The 20,020-nt window shown below is 37.4% G+C and overlaps 1 protein-coding gene across 3 annotated transcripts in view; it reads right to left on the reverse strand.

Annotated features, from left to right (window-relative positions):
* Positions 1 to 20,020, reverse strand: part of PTPRO (protein tyrosine phosphatase receptor type O) — a 239,564-nt gene that overhangs the window by 36,166 nt on the left and 183,378 nt on the right. For 2 of the 3 annotated variants that reach the window (XM_072798868.1, XM_072798870.1), the window contains exons 13-17: positions 13,154 to 13,293; positions 10,165 to 10,297; positions 8,106 to 8,226; positions 3,785 to 3,853; positions 1,333 to 1,416 (exon numbers count right to left, since the gene is read on the reverse strand). In XM_072798868.1, the coding sequence (XP_072654969.1) occupies positions 1,333 to 1,416; positions 3,785 to 3,853; positions 8,106 to 8,226; positions 10,165 to 10,297; positions 13,154 to 13,293 (547 nt within the window). The remainder of the gene's footprint in view (positions 1 to 1,332; positions 1,417 to 3,784; positions 3,854 to 8,105; positions 8,227 to 10,164; positions 10,298 to 13,153; positions 13,294 to 20,020) is intronic. The other variant, XM_072798871.1, reaches the window with a different exon arrangement.

Raw genomic sequence — 20,020 nt, forward strand, 5'->3', positions numbered from 1 at the left:
CTTATACCCAAAAATGTTACTAAAACCAACTTCGAATAACAGCAAATGGGTCCTCATCATCCAGGACCCATTTCTGACTTCATTATTTAACACATCCCATATTGCAACAGTTTTCCTCTAGTCTCTCTCTCTAAAAAAAAAAAAAAAAAAAAAAAAAAAAAAAAAAAAAAAAGCCCCACAAATTCTGGTATTAACAAACTCTACTGTGAGAAAGTCCTTTTTTGTAATTTTAAATCCTAACTTTGACAGATATTTATTCTGTCCTTGGAGGAGCTAAAGAACATTTGATCAACTCTCTTTTGAATAAATAACTACAGATTGCGTCTCATCTTTCACTCTTCCCCCATTCTCCCCACCCATGAGTCATTTTTCCAGTTCATGAACTATTCTTATTGATTTTTTTCTGAGTCCTTCTAAAGTTGTCCATATATCTGGATCCGTCTGTACATAATTTAGTACCTAAACACTGTGGATACTCGGGACAATGATTTTTGTTTTTGGTTAGGAAACCACTGCCTTTTTTCCTGCACCTCAGGAAAGGAAATAGTCCTCCTAGATTTGTTAGTCTCAGATTTCAAGATTATTGTTATTAGCTTTTAAACAAACTGAAAAGGATACTTTTTGAGATTTGATAATTAAAATGATTTAAAAGTTAAGAAAATAAGAATTTAAAGGAAGCTGCTTTTTGCAGAAGAAAATAGGTTTCAGAGATACCTGGGGTCAGAATTTGGATTTTCTATATAGTAGTATGTTGTTAAGATAGTCTTATTAAACCTCTATTTCTATGTCTCTAAGATGGGGCTGATGATACTTCCTGTAGAGTTGTGGGGACAATTAAGTAAGATAATTATACAAAGAGGCTTGCAAATAGTCAGTTGTTCAATATTTATTGAATTAACATTACTATGAAAACACTAAGACCCCAAACACAGAGTACAGTATTATGGGCTTCTCTACCTTAATGCATTTCTTCCTTTTTGGAAACATGGAGCTCTCTAATGGATGGAGATGATAAGGAAAATAGGAAGCATCATTTACAAAGATGAGAAGCCAATGCATTGACTGAATGAAGAAACAGAGGACTAGTAATAAGTGCAAGAAAAGCTTGCCAAGAACAACCCAAGAAGAAAATTTTAATTGGAAAAACATTATAGTTAGTTAGCATCTTGGTACCATTAACTACTGTAATCCATTTCAATACATGATAAATAATTTTAGATGTTGCCCAAACACATCAAATAATTAAAAAGAATTTTTCCTTTTGGTTTTACTTCTGGAGAGCTAACTTTATAGACTTTGTGTTAGGTAAAGAGTAAAAAAAAAATCACTTACCAAGGATTAATATAAAATGCCAAAAGATAATCAGTCCAAAGACATGAGGGTAGCAGGGTTAAGAAAGCAAATATACTCCTACGCCTGTGAGCATTAATAGATATAACAGATGTAAAGATGAAAAAGTGGCAAGAGTTAGTAACATAAACTGTGAACAGATATCAGTAAATTACCTACTGGGATCAATTAAAATGACAAGCATCTTAATTACAATTAAATATTATTCCATTCTGTGAAATTGAAACGTGAGGGTTTAAGTGCTATCATATTGCCAGCACCAGTTTTCTTCACACGCATCCGTATTGTAATCAGATATATTTCTTTCAACTTATTTTGTGTCAATTAGTCTGCTATTAGGTGATTACATTTTACATTCAGTTAAACGAGGCTCTTAAATGCCTCATTAGTTATCTCCAGTCTTATTCTTGGATATTATTACCCTTTCCACGCTTAAACTATTTTAAGGAACCATTATAACATCATTTGATGCTAACAGCAGCTTGTGTGAGGAAATATCAACCAACGGTCAATTTGCGCCTGTACGGATTCTGGTAAAGACCTCAAGCCTCTGGGACACATTCTTATAAAATTTCACTCTTAGGTGTGACATTCTATATTATTTTTAGTTTTAATTAATACACCATTGCAGAAAAATAACCCTAAAAACAGAGCTATGGTAAGATGCTCAGGTATCATTTGTTCAAGACAAGTAGCTCATGAAACTGCCTGGTCCATAATCTGACTAATACTGAGCTGAGTGGGAACAAACTTATTTTGTTGTTCTTTACTTCTAGTTCAGTCTGTTGATTTTAAAAGCATGGTTTGGGGATCCCTGGGTGGCGCAGCGGTTTAGCGCCTGCCTTTGGCCCAGGGCGCGATCCTGGAGACCCAGGATCGAATCCCACGTCAGGCTCCTGGTGCATGGAGCCTGCTTCTCCCTTTGCCTATGTCTCTGCCTCTCTCTCTCTCTCTCTCTCTCTCTCTCTGTGACTATCATAAATAAATTTTAAAAAATTAAAAAAAATAAAAAGCATGGTTTGAGTATCCAATTTCAGGTATTAATACCACATGTCACATAGAAGATTCGTTAATGTAGATTTTAAAATGTCCTGTGGCTGCACCTATGGCTATTCTGATAGTTGGGGGGACAAGGGGGGGAATGCTGTTACCTTGTCACTTTAGATACTATAAATTCCCACTGAGATATCTACTCTGTCATCCAGAAAGTGCTGGGGCTGGCAAAACTGCCTTTGCCAAGAGCAGGAGCAGAATTTTCTAGATTTTCTAGAAAGGTCCTGAAGTGAATTTTCTTTTGCTTTAGCTCTCCTATAGTTGGTCTCCCATATTCTATCAATCGTGACTGTGTAGTTAGTCAATACATAGCCATCCTGAGTCCCAAGTATTGGATTAGTTCCTTGATGGGCTGTTTTCCCCTGCTTTGTGACTGGGCCTTTTGAAAAGGTGAGCCAGACAAGATACAAGGATCAGTGAATCAGTCTCTTCATCTTGGCAAGGGTGTTAATATATTTGAACAAACCTAGAAATGTGTACTAATTTTTTTACCATTGAGGGTTTATGGGTTCTCTTTCTTCACAGTTGGATTAGTTATAGTTTAATAGCAAAATCCCATTCAGGCTAAAATTAAAAAAAAATAGTACAATATATTGTCTTATTAAAAAGAATCCTAGGTCAACTAGACTTTCCACTTAAGCAGAATTTATATTCCATTTAAAGCCCTCCCTCCCTCATTGATTCCATAAAGTTTCTAGTCTCAGATATCTATTTCTTCAAGATCACCATTTGAGGGAATTAGGAAAACAAGGGGAAAAAAGAGATCACTTGCCAAGGATTAACATGAAATATATACGTTTAAGTTAATGTGCTTTGCATGGTGGCTTGCAAAAGAAACCAACCTGACCATGTAAGCAGTTCTGGCTTTATATTAAACGGTTACTTCATTAGCCGTTTTGTTGGGTATCCGTTGCAGTGGATAGGACTGGTAATTCTCATGTATCATTGTTAAGGTATAATGTCAAGCAATTTAATCTCCTGACAATGCTTTCTTAATTCTCCAAATAAGGGTCCTTAATACTCAAGCATGGGGGAAAAATAGGCGGGTTTTTCCTATGGGACTTTACTGGCTTTGATACTTATTTACCTGTAAGTGTTAGAGCTGAGGGCCTGGGGCTGTATATGTCTATGTGATTTTGAACAGAAGCAATGACTCGTTTTCTCAGCAGATTAAGACATTTCTCTGCTTCATAACTATCGTAAACCTATATATACTAATACATTCAGGGAAGAAAATCTAGCCCTTGAAAGTCAGCTATCACCGAAATTGTGAAAGGAGAATCAGACAAAACCGTTTATCCTCAAAAGATAGTAAAATAAAGTTAGGAGCACACACAGAATAGTTAAGCTATCTAGAGGCTTGTTCCAAGGTAATGCTCACCAGTTGTATGGAAGTTTTCCATCCCTCTCCAAAGATGCAAAATTGACAAAAGTTCCTGCTCCGCATTCCCTGTTTGAAAGGAACCACAAAATCAAGGTTACTGCTTGACAGAGCACTCTTTGACCTTGACATAAAAGAAAGCTTTTACTGGCTTATCATCATAGCATTAAATTTTTTTTTTAAAAAAAGCTAATATAAGTTCCATGTGCTGCTCTTTCATGTTCAATGCAAAATAGAAAGATAAAAATTTTTTCATAAGGTTACACATGCTCTAATCAAGTTAGTTGAGGCCAAGAGGATTTGGTTTACAATCTTTTCCAAAGGGCACTCATGATCCTAACACAAATCTTTGAACTACTTGGGATGTAATATTTTTTACAAAGCCTTCTAGACTGAGGATTTTCTGTTTTTAGCACATATACTTTGTGGGGTGGTTCTTAAAGCATTTTGATTTCCTCTCTAAAATGATGATGGATCAAGTTGGATTATTTTTCCCCCAACACTTTCCCCTCATGTTGGGATGCCCATGTGATTTATCACTTGAAATGAGAGTAAAAAGAGTGATACATATTGAAACAGATTGGCTTATGCAGTGCCTCTTACACAAAAGGTTGCTAATTAAGCTTCCAGTAGAAAATATTGTTAATTTTTTTTTCCCCAGAAGTGGAGGACAAAGCTAAACATCTTCTCATGCTTTCTTCACCTTTGCCTAACGTCACAGATAAACAACACAGCTCACTGGGGCACATGCATCTCATTTCCTTCCCCCAATATGAAATTGATTGACTTACTTGGAATTGAAGCAGAGATTTTGCCACTATTGGCACATCTGCTAATCACTTTAGCTATCTGCCTGTTCTCATTACAGTGTTCTTTAAATATTTATTTATTTATTTATTTATTTATTTATTTATTTATTTATTTATTTTAGAGAGAGAGCATGAGCGAGAGAGCACGCAGGGCGGAGAGGTGGAGGGAGAGAGAGTCTTAAGACGACTTTGCACTGAAGGCAGAGCCCCAACCCACTGTGTTACCCAGGTGCCTTTTATTATAATGTTCTAAAAACAGTTTTCTTCTTTGAAAATTATGCTAATATATTGCTATATCATGCTGTGTTATACACTACCCATCATCAATTTTTCTCTCTCAATTTCCCATATATAAGATTTACTTTGCCCTGTAATTCAAGGGTTCTTATTCTGGGGTTCAAGGATAGAATTTAGGACTCCATGAACATACTGGGGGGAAAGCACATCTTGTTTTCACAACCTCTAACTGAAATTTAGCAATTACTTTAATTATTAAAGTAGGCAACAAGCCACAATAATATCATCAGTACTTGCGAGATTGCTAACCATGGAAACCGCAGATGTTATTCTGTAATGGACCTGCTACAGATATGGAAATATTGTTCACATTTATCACTCTGATGAAATTTTGAGTTATTAGACACCCTACTACATATTATCTAACATGTTAATAAAAAAGCATGTAATGAATTTGCTTTTTAAATACTCTGATTACTATATTTTAATACAAGTAATTTCTTCTTAATCCTATGTATTTCATTTCATGAACTTAAAAAGAAAGTACTATTCTTGGAAGAGCGCCACAGGCTTATTCAGAATGCCAGAAAGGATCACGGCACAAAAAATATTAAGAATCTCTGCTCTGATGGCCAGCTGGCTGAAGTAGAACTACTTCTAAGTATCTTGCTGTATGCACCACAAAGAACACTCCTGTAGTGATAGTACCCCCATATATGCCATGATTTCCATTACCACACCTACTACCACCCCGTCCACGATTACTATTACAAGTTAACATTTGTTGCATGCTTCCCAATTACAGCATTATTGCTCCTAACCATCCACTAATGCAGGGGCTATTCTCATTTCTTCTTGATATACATTCTTTCTCTTGCTTCCAGGCTATATACTCTTAGTTTTTCTTGAGCTCCCCCGGATGCCTCCGGCCAGTCTCCTTTGCTCTTATCTTTTTTTTTTTCCTCCCTGAAAATCTCAATATTAGATTGTCCTGGTGCTAATCCAGGGTCTACTTCCCTCATTTACATGCTCTCCCTCCAGTGATGGAGAATTTCATCCAGTCTGTAGCTTTAATAGCACTTATATGCTAATAACTCCCAAATTTAGATCTTCAACTCAGACTTTGCTCCTGAATACCAGACTTTCATGTTCAGTTGCCTACTCCACACCTACACTTGCAGTCATCTTAAACTTAACATTTCCAAGACCAAAGTCTTAACATTCCCTGCTCCCCACCCCCCCCCACCCCCAGTTCTGAAATCCTCATCTGCAATTTCCTATTTCTGTTAATGGCAACTCCATCCTTTCGGTTGCTAAGACCAAAAATCTTGGAGTCACTTTTAAGCCTTCTTCATTTTCATTTCACATGCAATCTGTTAACAAATCCCCTTAGCAAATGCCTCTATTTAAAAAATATATCCAGAATCTGATCATTTCTCCCTACCTTTATTGCATGACCTTAGACTAAACCGTTACCATCTCTTGCTTGGGATACTGTAATGGCTGCCTCCGTCAATAAGCCTGCTTTGCCTAAACACAGACTGTTCTCTAATGTAAGTCATCTCTTCTGCCCCAAGTTCTGAAATGGCTTGACTCAGAATAAAAGCAAAAGTCTTTATTAGAGCTTACAAACCTCTGTGTGATCTGACATCATCTCCTGCTATTCCTGCCTTCATTTCCTCTGCTTCAGCTGCACTAACCTTCCTGTTACTGTTTGAACATGTTCCTACCTCAGGGCCTTTACACTGGCTCTTCCCTCTACTGGGCATACCCTTCCACCAGAAAACACGTGGCTAACTCTCCTCATGTTCTTCAAATGTTTTCCCAAATATCATCCTTTCAGTGAGACCTATGCACCTCTCAGAGCTCCTGTCTATACTACACATACCTGTATTGCTAATTTCCATACCTGTACTGCTAATTTCCCTTACTCTGCTCTGTTGTTTTTCTCTTACTGTCTGCTAACATACCAAGCAATCTTTTTACTTTTATCAGTGTTATTTATTGTCTATCTCCTCCATTAGACTATGAGCTCCATGAAGGCAGAAATTATTGTCGGTTTTATGTACTGTTGTATCCCAACCATCTGGAAGGGTCTGACCCACAGCAGGTGTGCATTAATATTTATTAAATGAATGAATGAAGTTTCAGTGGACTGCACAAGGTTACATAGATTGTAAATTAGGATTTGATCCCAAGGAGTGTAATTTTACAGCTCTCTACTCTGGCCATCTTCCTCCCTATACTTCTAAGGTTTGTTTAAATGCCAACATTCAAAATCTTGATTTTCATATTCAGAACTAATTTCTCTATATTCATAGATTACTACTTTTATCTCCTTTCTGGGGCAGGCCAGTTTATACCTTTAAATATATTCATTTCTGTATATATCTCCAGCTACATTCTAAGTTCCTAGTGGACAGCTTGGATGTCTAATTTTTACTTAATTGTGCCATCTAAGACACTGATTAGATCATTATTGGATGGATAAATTTATTTTTGAACAGGTAAATGATAGAGCTCTGAGAAAGAAGAAGGATGTTGATTGACAGTTCAGCAGGCTAACGCTGAGTAAAAATAAATTCAAATCAAATTTCCCAAGCCCAGTAGTACTCGACTAAGCAACAGTTTTTAAGAGAATTGATGGATTGTTCTGATAATATGGGGGACCACGGAAAGTACTTGAGAAAGTGCTTTGATAAGAAATGCATCAGTGGCCAAAGGAATAGGGAATCACTAAAATCATAAATCAGAAGTCTCTTCTAGCTGCAAGAAAAATGAGAACTGCCTGAACTCTGAGTAGTAGGAACAAAACTAATAGGGGACCTCAAATGGACCTAATCATAAACCCTACAAATGTCTTCTGATAAAACAGCTTTGGCAGAACTGATGAAGAGAGGGATTTTTTTTTTCTTTCCTATGGTCCCTTATATTCATTCCTTTTATCAATCATACTGAGTAGCCAGAGATCTTTATTTTACTCCAAAATCTGTTTGAAATAATCCATTGCATTAATGGATCCCTTTTTATGGGTTTCCTAAAACGACAAGATTGAGAGTAAGCTGTCTGAATCAGTGTAAACAATCCTCTGCATGGTCATTTCAGTGGCAATGGTTCCTCAAATAATATTTAAAGGTCTACTTAGAAAACACACAGAACAGACACTGAAAACTGAAATTGAACTTACTGCTATACAATTTAGGTCTGCAAAAGCAGACTTGTAGGATAAATTAATATATTTTAAAGCCCTTGGGTAAAAGAGCAACCAAATTTACCTTGCCATCTGCAGATGTTTTTTCCTAAGAATGATAAGGGTCACGAGCAGCAGTCCAATTAACAGTGTGCTGAGGATGGCCAGCACTGAGATGACTACCACATTGGGGTTCATTTCTGTAACTAAAGAGAAAAACCATGCATTTTCATTACATGAAATTAACAGAACCGCTCATCATTTTCCATTGATTTTCAACAGCACTGGACTTGTAATGATGACAATAACAGCAACAATGATGTTCCTCCAAGCTGACAATGACCTCCTCCTGGTCAAATATAACCTAGTAAAGTAGACTGACAAATGGTGTTCAGGTGCTTGGCACAATGAATCCATCAAAGTCTTACATTCAGAATGTTCTTATAAAGGAAAACTATAAACTATGAATAATGCCTGTACCATAGTTAAATTCATTTGAAAATTTAAAAAAATCTAGAAGTCATCATCATGTATTATTACTGTTTAATATTTCCAGAAGTTTAGAGAGTGTCTGGTTTTCATTTTACGCCTCTGACTTTAAAGTCAGAAAGCACAACTGTATATTTCGCTCACAACTAATAACGTGTATGAAAAAGGCATTAGCGAGCTACCATCTGCCGCAGCACTTAACACGTCGCTAGCAGCAGGCATTCTGATGATCTGTAACCATATGTTGAGAGGTTTTCCATCTGCACAACTCAAGAGATCAAACCTATTAGTAAGTTGTGGGGCCCTTAAGATGAGGGACTGCGTCCCTTCCAGGTACTTGATACGAGGACTGCTACGGCACCTGCACATTGTGCAGTTCATCACCCTACATGGAAGAGCGAGGTATTAAAAGAGGGAATACATGTCAAATGTTTTTGTAAAACTCCTAACCAGAGACGGACCAGAAAAAGGCATCATGATACCATCCTCTGCATTGATCATAAAAACACAGAACTGGCCGGTACATTCAGTCTCTAAGACTTTCTGTATTTGCCATGGCCTATTTGGGCCAGCACGACTCCTGTTCACCAGCAGAGTAATTGAACAGAAAGAACATTAGACTCTTGGTCAGGAGATCTTTTTCAAGTTCATTTGACTACTGACTGCCATTTGGAGAAGCTATTTTGTCTGTCTCTCTGGGCCTCATTTTCCTCACTTGTAAATAAGCTGAATAATATCACCTGTTTCACTGGGTTGCTCTAGTAATGATAAGGAACAGTGAGCAGGAAAGGATACTTAGGATGATGTACAAGGACATAGAGGTGAGAGACCACTAATACACTTTTCAGGTCCATTTTTGTCCTCTTTTCTGGAAAAATAAAAATTTAAAACAGAAAACAAACAAAAGGCCAGTCTAGTCATCACTGAATAGAGTGGCTAAATACATGACGAATGTGCCAGAAATGAAAAAAAAAAAAAAAAAAAAAAAAACCAGTAAAGGGATCATGTGACACTGAGAGTAGTTATATTACAGGTGACTTCATGGAGGGTCTCAGGTTGCAGAGTCAGACCCCAACAAATGGGGGAGTAACACGTATAATATTAACTCAGAAGAAGAAAAAAGAAGCACCATTATTCTAGACCTTTCATTAATTGCAAATTTCCCCACTTGTAGTTTGCCTTAATGGAAACTTTCCTGCTTTAATTCAGGAATTTAGTACTGTCATTGGTTGATCAGTGATGGCTAAGGGTCAAGGCGACCACAGATGAGCCTGAGTCCATCAGGACACTGTGGTTACTGCTGGAGAGGCAGATGAGGACCGTGGGTCTGATGGTAGCAGTTAGCGCTCACCAGCGTGTGTTAAGGCTTTATACACTTCATTTCTATGCTTCAGAACAGTTCAACGAGGTACGTATATTACGATTCCAGTTTTACAGATGAAAACACAGAGGTCCAGAGACAATAAATATGGTTCCCTAAATCACATAGATAGTAAGTGCAGTGAAAGGTTCCCTGACTCCGAAGCCTGGACTGCTTCAGTGGAACATGGTTCTATTGAAAGGATAAAGTACATATATTTGAAAAGAAAATGGAAGGAAAACCTGGAAAGGTAAATTTTCCAAAGACACCAGATCCCACGAACTCAAGTAATTACCCATTGTTGAGACGGCTATGAATGTGGGGACACTGGGGCTGTCGTGGCTGAAGCTGGTGACACTACAGTTGTAGGCAGTGGCAGGAAGAAGGCTGGAGATGGTCACAACGTGAGAAGAAACAGAAATCGGTTCCTGGAGATGCAGAACATAAGATGGATGTTATATCATCTTCATCTATTTGGCTTTTTTTTAGAGTCTTTTTCAGAGCTGAGTGGTTAATATACAAGCAGAAGAAAACATTTAAAAGATGCAGAAGGATAACAGTGAAAAACATTTCCTTCTTTTCCTGTCTTGTATGTATCCAGTTCTCTTCTATGGAAGGAGCTGTGGTTATTAGGGATTTTTTCCCTTCCCATCTATATTTTATGGATGTAAAAACATTAGATACAACTAAACAAAACCTAAGTGATAATGTAGTTTACACATCATGCTACTTATATTTTACCTGGTTATTAGTGTATTTTGGTGCTATTTTCACATCAGCACAGAGAAGCTGATTTATTCCTAAGTGCTGTGTAGACATTCACTGAAAGGTCATACTTTATTAAACCAGTCTCCTACTGAGGAATGTTTCAGTTGTCTCTGATTTCTTGCTATTACAAACAATGCTACAGTGAACATAATTTTAGGTTATGGAAACAAACATATATGGGCACACACTCGCTTAATATATTTATATGTGATGCATATATACACATACATATTCATACACAAAACCAGTGTGTGTGTGCATGCACATGAATGTACACATATATATGGGTATTCATATTCCCAGCAGTTGAATGATGAGTCCAAAAGTTTTATGTTTTTCATTTAGAAAGCTATTGACAAATTGTCTTCTTTTTTATTTTTCATTTTTTAAAGATTTTATTTATTTATTTGAGAGAGAGAGAGAGAGAGAGAGCACAAGTGTGCATGACAGAGGGAAAGGGAGAAGCAAATTCCTTACCTAGTAGGGAGCCAGAAGTGGGGGCTAGATCCCAGGGGCCCGAGATTATGACCTGAGCCAAAGGCAGACACTTAACGAACTGATCCACCCAGGCACCCTGACAAATTGTCTTCTATAATTTTCCATATTATCCTGCTGCCATCAATGTGTGACAACACCTGTTCTCCCCTACTCTCCTTCCAATCCAATATATTTGTAAACTCTTTGAGTTTTTCCAATCTTATTAGTGGAAATTGCATCTCATTGTAGATTTATTTGGCATTTCTTTCACTGCTAGTGAGCTTGATTATCTTTTCATATGTTTAAGAATTTTTGTGTTTATTTTCTATGAAATACTTGTTTTGGGTTCTTGGTCTTTATTTTTTTTCTATTTGTAATTGCTCTTTGTATATTAAGGACACTACCCCCTTTGTCTGCTTTCTCAGCTTTTTTTTAAAAAAAAGATTTTATTTTTATTTATTTATTCATGAGAGACACAGAGAGGGAGGCAGAGACATAGGCAGAGGGAGAAGCATGCTCCCCACAGGGAACCAATGTGGGACTCAACCCCAGGACCCCGGGATCACCACCTGAGCCAAAGGCAGACGCTCAACCACTGAGTTACCCAGGTGCCCTGCTTTCTCAGCTTTTAAACAGCATCCACCAAAGGCACAGCGACTTTGTGTTCTCAAAAGCATTTAATATTAAACTATTCTTGAGCTGAACAGATTGTTAGTTTGATGGGCTAATGGTTAGACCAGTGACAAGTACCACAGTACAATATAAAAAGATGAGCCAGCATAACATTCTTTTTCAAAACAGGGATGTGAAACACTCCTGCCTAAATAAAAGAGAGACATCAGCACTTATTTCCAATTCCACCTCTTTTACTGTTCTATAAAAGAATGGTTCTAAAGGAAAGACTTTTGCTAGCAAGACTCTCATTGTAGTTGCTGCATAACCATTGTTTTCTTAGGGGAAGACATTACTATAGCTGCAGAGAAGAAAATCCGCTACTGGCAAAGCAGTTATTTCCATAAAGCATTCTTAGAATAGAAAAAAAAAAAAAAGATAAGCTGCTCAGTATAGATCAAAAAGAGATAAGTTTGTACAAGAAAATATCAAAAGGGGAAAGAAATCAAAGCAAATTATCTTAACACTCGTATGAAAAGATTCCCACTCCCAGAAATCCTTTCTTCTTTTCAATCTTATGAACTGCATTATTAAAAAGCATCAATTATTCATGTTCATAGAATTAGTCTGTACACTGGATTTTGTGACATCCCTCACAAACTTGACCTTTTCCTTCCATGCCTGGCTGAAAAATATTTTATTCTGGTGGCTTTGTTACATTTGGAGCTACTGGTTCATCTCTTTCCTTTCCTTCAGTTTGACCTGGTGAATAACTCAGCAGTAATTTTATCTGCTATTTACGATTCTAAAGCTTTAACAATCATTTCTCTCAGCCTTCATTTTCCCAAGCAAAATTGTCCTCCTTACTGACTAGAAATAGTCCCTTCTTTAAATTCTCTTAGTAGAATGGATCTCTCTATGGCACTTGCATTTTACTTTAATTATTTCTAGACTGATGTAATATCTATAACTGCACGAAAAAAATGTTAAAGCCAAGTATTGATTCTGCCATTTGTTTTTTTTTTTTTGATTCTGCCATTTGTATCACACATAGTGCCTTTCACATAACTGGCAATCAGTTCATATTTGTTAAACTGTATTTTATATGGCAGTGTCTATCCCTTTGATCGATTTAATGGCAATAGGAAAAATGAATCCATTTCAGTTCTCAGTATGACCCGGAGTGACTAGGGGTTAGGGACAAAAGATAAATGCAAAGATGAAACTAAACTTTGCAATTTGGCAGATTGGTTCTTATATTTAAGGCTTGCTGTAAGCCTATTGTTAATTTCTGTTACTGAAACACAAAAGGGCAAATGAACACTTTCCATTTTCTGTACTGTAAACAAATAAAATACTTCGATTTACTCAGATAATTAGCCTTAACCAAAATGAACTCAGACAAAGAGAATAAAAATGTACAGTACCTGGAGTTTTGTTTCTTGACTAGAGCCAACTTGTTGACAGAAGACTTCAAAGAAATCAGCCACTCCCTCCTCCACCCACAGCAAAGTCACTGAAGTCTGGGTTTTATTCACGGCAAACAGGGATTTTGGAGGAGCTGGTTCTGAGCAAAGACAGAGTTTTAAAAATTTCATTTAATTTAATGCATCCTTTCTTCTTTCATTGATTGGCAGGATAAAATAGACCAAAAAAAAAAAATCCAACCCAAACACAGGTAGTTAATAGCACCATCGAAATTTTATATTGCTTTGAAATATGTCCAAACACAGTTGTCACCTAACTTGGAAGACAGAATATTTTGCCTTCTTCTCTCCCTTCCACTTTATACTTCTCTTTTTGGAACACTTCTGTTTTCTACTTCAGCTTTATTATATATACATAATCTATTAATAGTTTTTGTTTCATCTGCACTGGAGCTACACTGCCCTAATAAGACATAACTTTCTGCAAGAGAAACAAAAATCTGTACTTAAATGGCTAACACAAATGAAAATGGTTTGCTTCCACCTAATGGAGACATCCAGTCTGGTACTCAGCCAAAAACCTGTCTTCCTTTTCTGGAGACCATTTGGAATAATTTAGTCAGAGGAATGGCTTTCTTGAAAATATAGTCAAAATTAAGAGTGGTAAAGCTAAATAGATACGATTTTTTTTTTTTTAAGAAAAGGATTCATGGAAGGAGACTGGATAGTTAATAAAATGTTTAGGGGACTGATTTCTTTATCATATTCTTTTAGACATTAATCGTGATCAATAAATTAGTACATTAGTCAAATAAACGGTGCCCCTTCATACTCATTTCCAGTAAGTGAGTCAAGGGATTTGTTGGCCTAAGACCAAACCCCTGCTTGTTCCTCAGTGTTAGGGAGTGGCCTTGTGTCTTGTTCCCATACTCCTCAATCTCTTCTTCTCTCCTCCCCATGCCCTGTCATTTGGGTGTTATCTCCCCCTTGAATTCCTCCAGTACTCAAAGCACTATGCGTGAACCCCAGCACAGCAGCCAGAGTCCCTGTTATCCTGTCAGACCTCCTCAACATCACTTGTTTGGACATATTATATCTAGCTGTCAGGTTCATGGAACATCATACTTTGCCCACGTGAATGTCCCTGTCAGACAACTATCCCTGCTGTTTGCCTGTTACTTGGATTTGTTTTTTTTAAATTATTTGTCCCATGCTCCCAAAGTCTGTTCTCTAGTTCCTGGATTTCAGTAGTGCTTGAAGAAGCCCTCGAGGCCATTTCACTTCTTTGACATGTGGGCATCTTTGTGTGGGTAGGTTTGGAACTTCTTTCTAGAATATCATCATCATGGCCCTATTCAGAACCAGGTAGTATGTTGGAACCATTCTTCACCTGATTTATCACAGGCAACTTAAATTTTGTGCCCAACTAAAAAAAGAAACATTCTTTTCTTTTCAGAGGCAACTTGATGAGGTTAAGCAGAAAAGTTGAAGGAGGAAAGAGAGGGGTTTAGTCTTGGGTGGGCATAATTTACAACAGATGTCAGGACCCCTTTCTCATTTGCAATGAATCATATACTCCTCCAAATGTTGTACTGTCTCACTTCCCCTCTGATGAAAACTGTTGATGAAACATGGGGTCAGCTTCCATTTCCCTCATCCTTTATAACTGTCACTAGGTATGAGTCAGAGAGGGTAGGTCCTCCAATGATTCTGACTTGTGCAGATCTTGAATCTTTGGAGGCAAATGTGAGGTTGTCTGGGGCAGAGATGGATGATTTTTAGGCTGAACCTTGGTTATTTCTCTTTTCAAATCACACATGACAGAAATGCCCCTCACCGTGAGTCTCCTGAACTGATTAGATTCCCTAGGATATTAGTGTATTTCTTTTTCCTGATGGTTAGATAAACTCAGTTTAGCTATCCAATATGAACATTGCCCAAGTCCTAATCTCCAGCTCCAACTTTTTTACATATGTATTTGCAATCACCTACCATCTGGGCTTCCTAAAGAGCACTACCATCCTTTCCTTGTTTGAGGCTCTCCTCTGGCTTCTCAGACCCTAGACAGCATATTTTTAAATAATTCTTGTCATCTCTTCCTTTTATCCATTCTTTTTATTATATTGCATGTTCAGGCTTTTGTCATCACACTTTATCAATCATTTACAACAGCCTCTTAATCCCTTTTCCTGCTTTTAATCAGTTCTTTCTTCATTTGTCAACCAGGACTTAAATAATCTTGAAATACCACTTTGCTCATGTTAAATCCTATCTGTGTAATAATCTATTGTGATCGATGTCTATTGCACCAAACCTAAATATGCCAAGTTTTAAAGATCCTACTCACATGGGCCACATTTTATCCACACAGCTTCACCACCATCCCTCTCGAATCAGAAATGCTTGCCTTGGTAGAGCCAATTTTCTCATACCAGCAGTACTCTTTCTCAATTCCGTGTACTTTTTCTTCTCCTTGGATCATCCTGAGATCAAGAAAAAGTCTTTCCTTCTCCCTGACTCTGTCTGTTGACTCTGTCTCTTGATGATCTATCTCTTCGCTGACCTTCTATTAATTACCCTATTTGATCTATGTGAGCAAAGTCCTGATTCTTCTAGGTCCTAATAGATTCTTTAAGAATAGGGACCATGTGTTATTTTGCTTTCACCTTAAACTAGCCACCTGCAACTGTTCAATAAATATTATCTATTGACTGATTTATTTCTAAGATTTTATTTATTTATTCATGAGAGACACACACAGAGAGAGAGAGGCAGAGACATAGGCAGAGAATCAGGCTCCCTGCGGGGGGAACCTGATGTGGAATTCAATCCCAGAATCCTGGGATCACGTCCTGAGCCGAAGGCAGATGCTCAACCTCTGAGCCACCCAGACATCCCTCTATTGACTGATTTAAACCATAGTCAAGATTAAGTAGTCAGAGGTATTAGTATTTAAGCATCAGGCAAGACCAGACACATTGGAGTTAAATTTTGATGTCCTCTGTCTTTTCTACAGTGATCAAATTGGTAAAATTATCAGCTTTCTGTGGCAGAGTCAAAGACTCATGAATTACAAGTGTTCTCAGTGGCCCAAAGAATGTGACTTGGATACTAGAGGAATGGTTTCTGTGGGTCTGCCTAAAAGTATGGATCTACGTGGTAAGTAGGATCCTCAGGAAGATCTCCAAAGGGGTTGGGACCCTTGAGCAGCCACGTGACAGAATTTTCTTTTCAGGTGATAAATAAGGGCAACAGATTATGCCAAGGTCACTTTCCCCATTACCACTGTATCCTTTTCTGAAAGACATATGCATATTAGCTCTATAGGTCAATGAATAACATTCACAAATCATCTGCTTGGGGACTGGTTAGGATCTTTGTGATAGGTATATTTTCTTAGATGTACTGGAGAGAATTTTCACTCAGCTAGTCCAAGGGAAACAAAGAAAAGCACTGCAATATTTCATAAGTGGAGGTGTAATTGGATTGGAAAGGGCTTCTAATTAAATTTCACTACTCAAGACAACATCTGCCCCAGGAAATGTATTAAAATGTTAGGACTGTACTGTCCAACACAGTAGCTATTAGCCACATGTAGCTACTGAGAACTTGAAATGTGGCTAGTATAAATTGAAAGGAGCTAAAAAAGGGAAATACAGGCTGAATTTTGAAGGCTTGGCATAAAATAAGAATAAAGATATCTCATTTATAATTTCACATATCAATTACATGTTAGGATGATACTACTTTGATATATTTGGTTAAATAAGGTTCACATATCAATCACATGTTAGGGTGATATTACTTTGATATATTTGGTTAAATAAGGTATATTAGACTCAGTTTCATCTCTCTCTTTTTAGCATTTTGTAATGTGGTACTAGAAAATTTAAAATTTCATATATAGTTCTCATTATATTTCAATTGTACAGTACAGGGTTAGAGTACTCCTTCCCGTTTGGTAGAGCAGAAGTGTGGAAATTCTTGACAGAAGCTGGTTGATGTTTTTCCCCTTCTGTTATCTATCTCCTCTCATAAGAAGGCAAAGTCAGCTAAACTCCTTAGCCTAGTATGATTTAGATAATTCCTCTTTCCCATCCTCAGGCAGAAGACCAAAAGGGAGTAGTGGCTAAAATATTGTTCAGGCAACTTCATATGATAGGGAATGCAGTGACATGCAAAAGCCTTTTTATTGGTCTCTACCTCTATTATGGGATGATTGTGTTCCCCAAAATTCCTATCTTGCAGTCTTAACCCCCAGCACCTCAAAAATGTGAATGTGTTTGAAGATAGGGCCTTTCAAGAGGTAAGTTAAAAGAGAGAAAATGAGTGGGAAATATCAGAGAGGGAGACAGAACATGAGACTCTTAATTCTGGGAAACGAAAAAGGGGTGGTGGAAAGAGAGGTGGGCAGGGGTGGGGGTGACTGGGTGACGGGCATTGACCATTGACGGGGGCACTTGATGGGATGAGCACTGGGTGTTATGCTGTATGTTGGCAAATTGAACTCAAATAAATAAATAAATAAATAAATAAATAAATAAATAAATAAAATGAAGCGTGGGTGGACCTCAATCCAACCTGACTGGTGTTCCTACAAGAACAGGAAATATAGGCAAAGAGACACCAAAGATGAGTGGAAACAAAAAAACCAAGTGAGGATACAGCTGGAATGTGGCCACCTGTAAGCCCAGGAGAAAGGCTTCGAAGAAACCAAACCTGCTGATACCTTCATCTTGGACTTTCAGTCTTGAGAACTGTAAGAAAATAAGTTTCTGTTGGTTAAGCCACCCAATCTGTGATATTTTGTTATGGCAGCTCTAGCAAACAAATAAAGGCCCTTACTAGTCAAAATATCAAATACAAGGGTACCTGGGTGGCTCAGTGTTTGAGTGTCTGCCTTTGGCTCAGGGTGTGATCCTGGGGTCCTGGGATTGAGTCCTCCATCAGGCTCCCCATAGGGAGCCTGCTTCTCTCTCTGCCTATGTTTCTGCCTCTCTCTGTGTCTCTCATGAATAAATAAATAAAATCTTAAAAAAAAAAATCAAATATAGTCCAGCTCATCAAAGGCAGGGGTGGGAAGACCTCAATGATTTATGAAGAGCAAATGAGCTTTAAGAGAACATGCACAAAACACTTTATATGATATAAATGGCCATGTGAATATTAGTTACAGAACATCCTCTTGCTATCACTTTCTACTCCTATGTAAATACAGGGTTGTTTGCTTTATAATACCCTCTAAGAGCTTTCTAACATTGCCAGGGTTATACTCAACTATTTGGTCCTCTTCTTTTTTTTCTCTTCTTTCCTTTTCAAGTCTCTCTTATTCGAGTGGGGAATCCAACTTAATTTTATAAGGAAATTCAGTACAAGGCCCAGAACATGGGCAGAAAGGAAAGTTGTAAGGCTATCTCTACATTTAATTTAGGTTGGATTATGAGAGGCTCAAACTGTTCCCTAGGATCTTGCGGGAGTGAAGGTGACCTTGGGTAAAGTATGAGCTGGTGCCTGACTCTTATTCTTTGCTCTGGCAGCAAATTTCTTCCTTTCCTAGGAAATCCCGAAGGGAGTCAGGTGTAATATTTCATGTTGGAGCCAAAGAGAATGTATTTATTGTCTAAAATCCATCTTTTTCTGACAATTATTGCATTTTTTCTTATTTTAATGTGACCCATTAGTTTAGCTGCTGATAGAATGATGTTAATGAGGCCAAGATTATATCCACGAGGGCCCACTGGTTTCATTCTGTTTCTAGTTTATACCTATAAACCTGGTGAGTCATTTTACAAACTTGTGACACTGGTGATAAGGGGAATTCAACAGAAAAATATTGTAAAAAATTATTGATATGATAAAATCTATTTTCAATCCTCAGCATCACTGACAGAAATTTGCTAGTGTCCTCTTCATACACAAAGGATGACCTTTAAGGTCTATATTATTATAGGTCTTTTAAATCCATTTTTTAAATTTTCCTCAAGACAGGCAGTTCTACCTTAAGCAGTATAAGCCTAATTTATATTCAACTTGGTCAAAGAAAACATTTGTGACTTAAACAGTGCAAGTCACATAAATCATGCCTAACTTGATCAAAACCAACATCTTCAAAAAAAAAAAAAAAAGCACTATTCGAAAGTAAAAAAAAAAAAATGTTAGAGAAATTATTCATGGTGAGTTAAGGTTGGTACGCAGTGAAATTAAGAAGTTGAAAATTTATATTAAATAACAGAAACCTGTGCTAGATCCAAAGTAAGTAAGCCTATTCTCTTGTCAATTTAGGGAGATTCTTTTAATAAGTAATGAGAAAATTTAAAAACGTATTGGAGGGCAGCCCCAGTGGCACAGTGGTTTAGCCTGCAGTCCAGGGTGCGATCCTGGAGACCCGGGATTGAATCCCACGTCGGGCTCCCTGCATGGAGCCTGCTTCTCCCTCTGCCTGTGTCTCTGCCTCTCTCTCTTTCTCGCTGTGTCTCTCATGAATAAATAAATAAATAAATAAATAAATAAATAAATAAATAAATAAATAAAATTAAAAAAGAATAAAAACATCTTGGGGAGATATTAAAAAATATTCAAGCAAATATTACATTTTAATCAGGCCCTTTCCATATGCAAAACATAGAATTTTCTCAGAAATTAGAAATACCTGTGATTTCTATTACATTTTAAATAACTTTTTTAAAAAGATTTTATTTATTTATTTATTTTTTCATGAGAGACACAGAGAGGCAGAGACATAGGCAGTGGGAGAAGTAGCCTCCCTGTGGGGATCCAGATGTGGGACTCACATCCCAGGACCCTGTGATCATGACCTGAGTCAAAGGCAGACACTCAACCACTGAGCTACCCAGGAATCCCTTAAAT

The sequence above is a fragment of the Canis lupus genome, chromosome 25 (assembly GCF_048164855.1).
Source record: "Canis lupus baileyi chromosome 25, mCanLup2.hap1, whole genome shotgun sequence".
Taxonomy (NCBI): domain Eukaryota; kingdom Metazoa; phylum Chordata; class Mammalia; order Carnivora; family Canidae; genus Canis; species Canis lupus.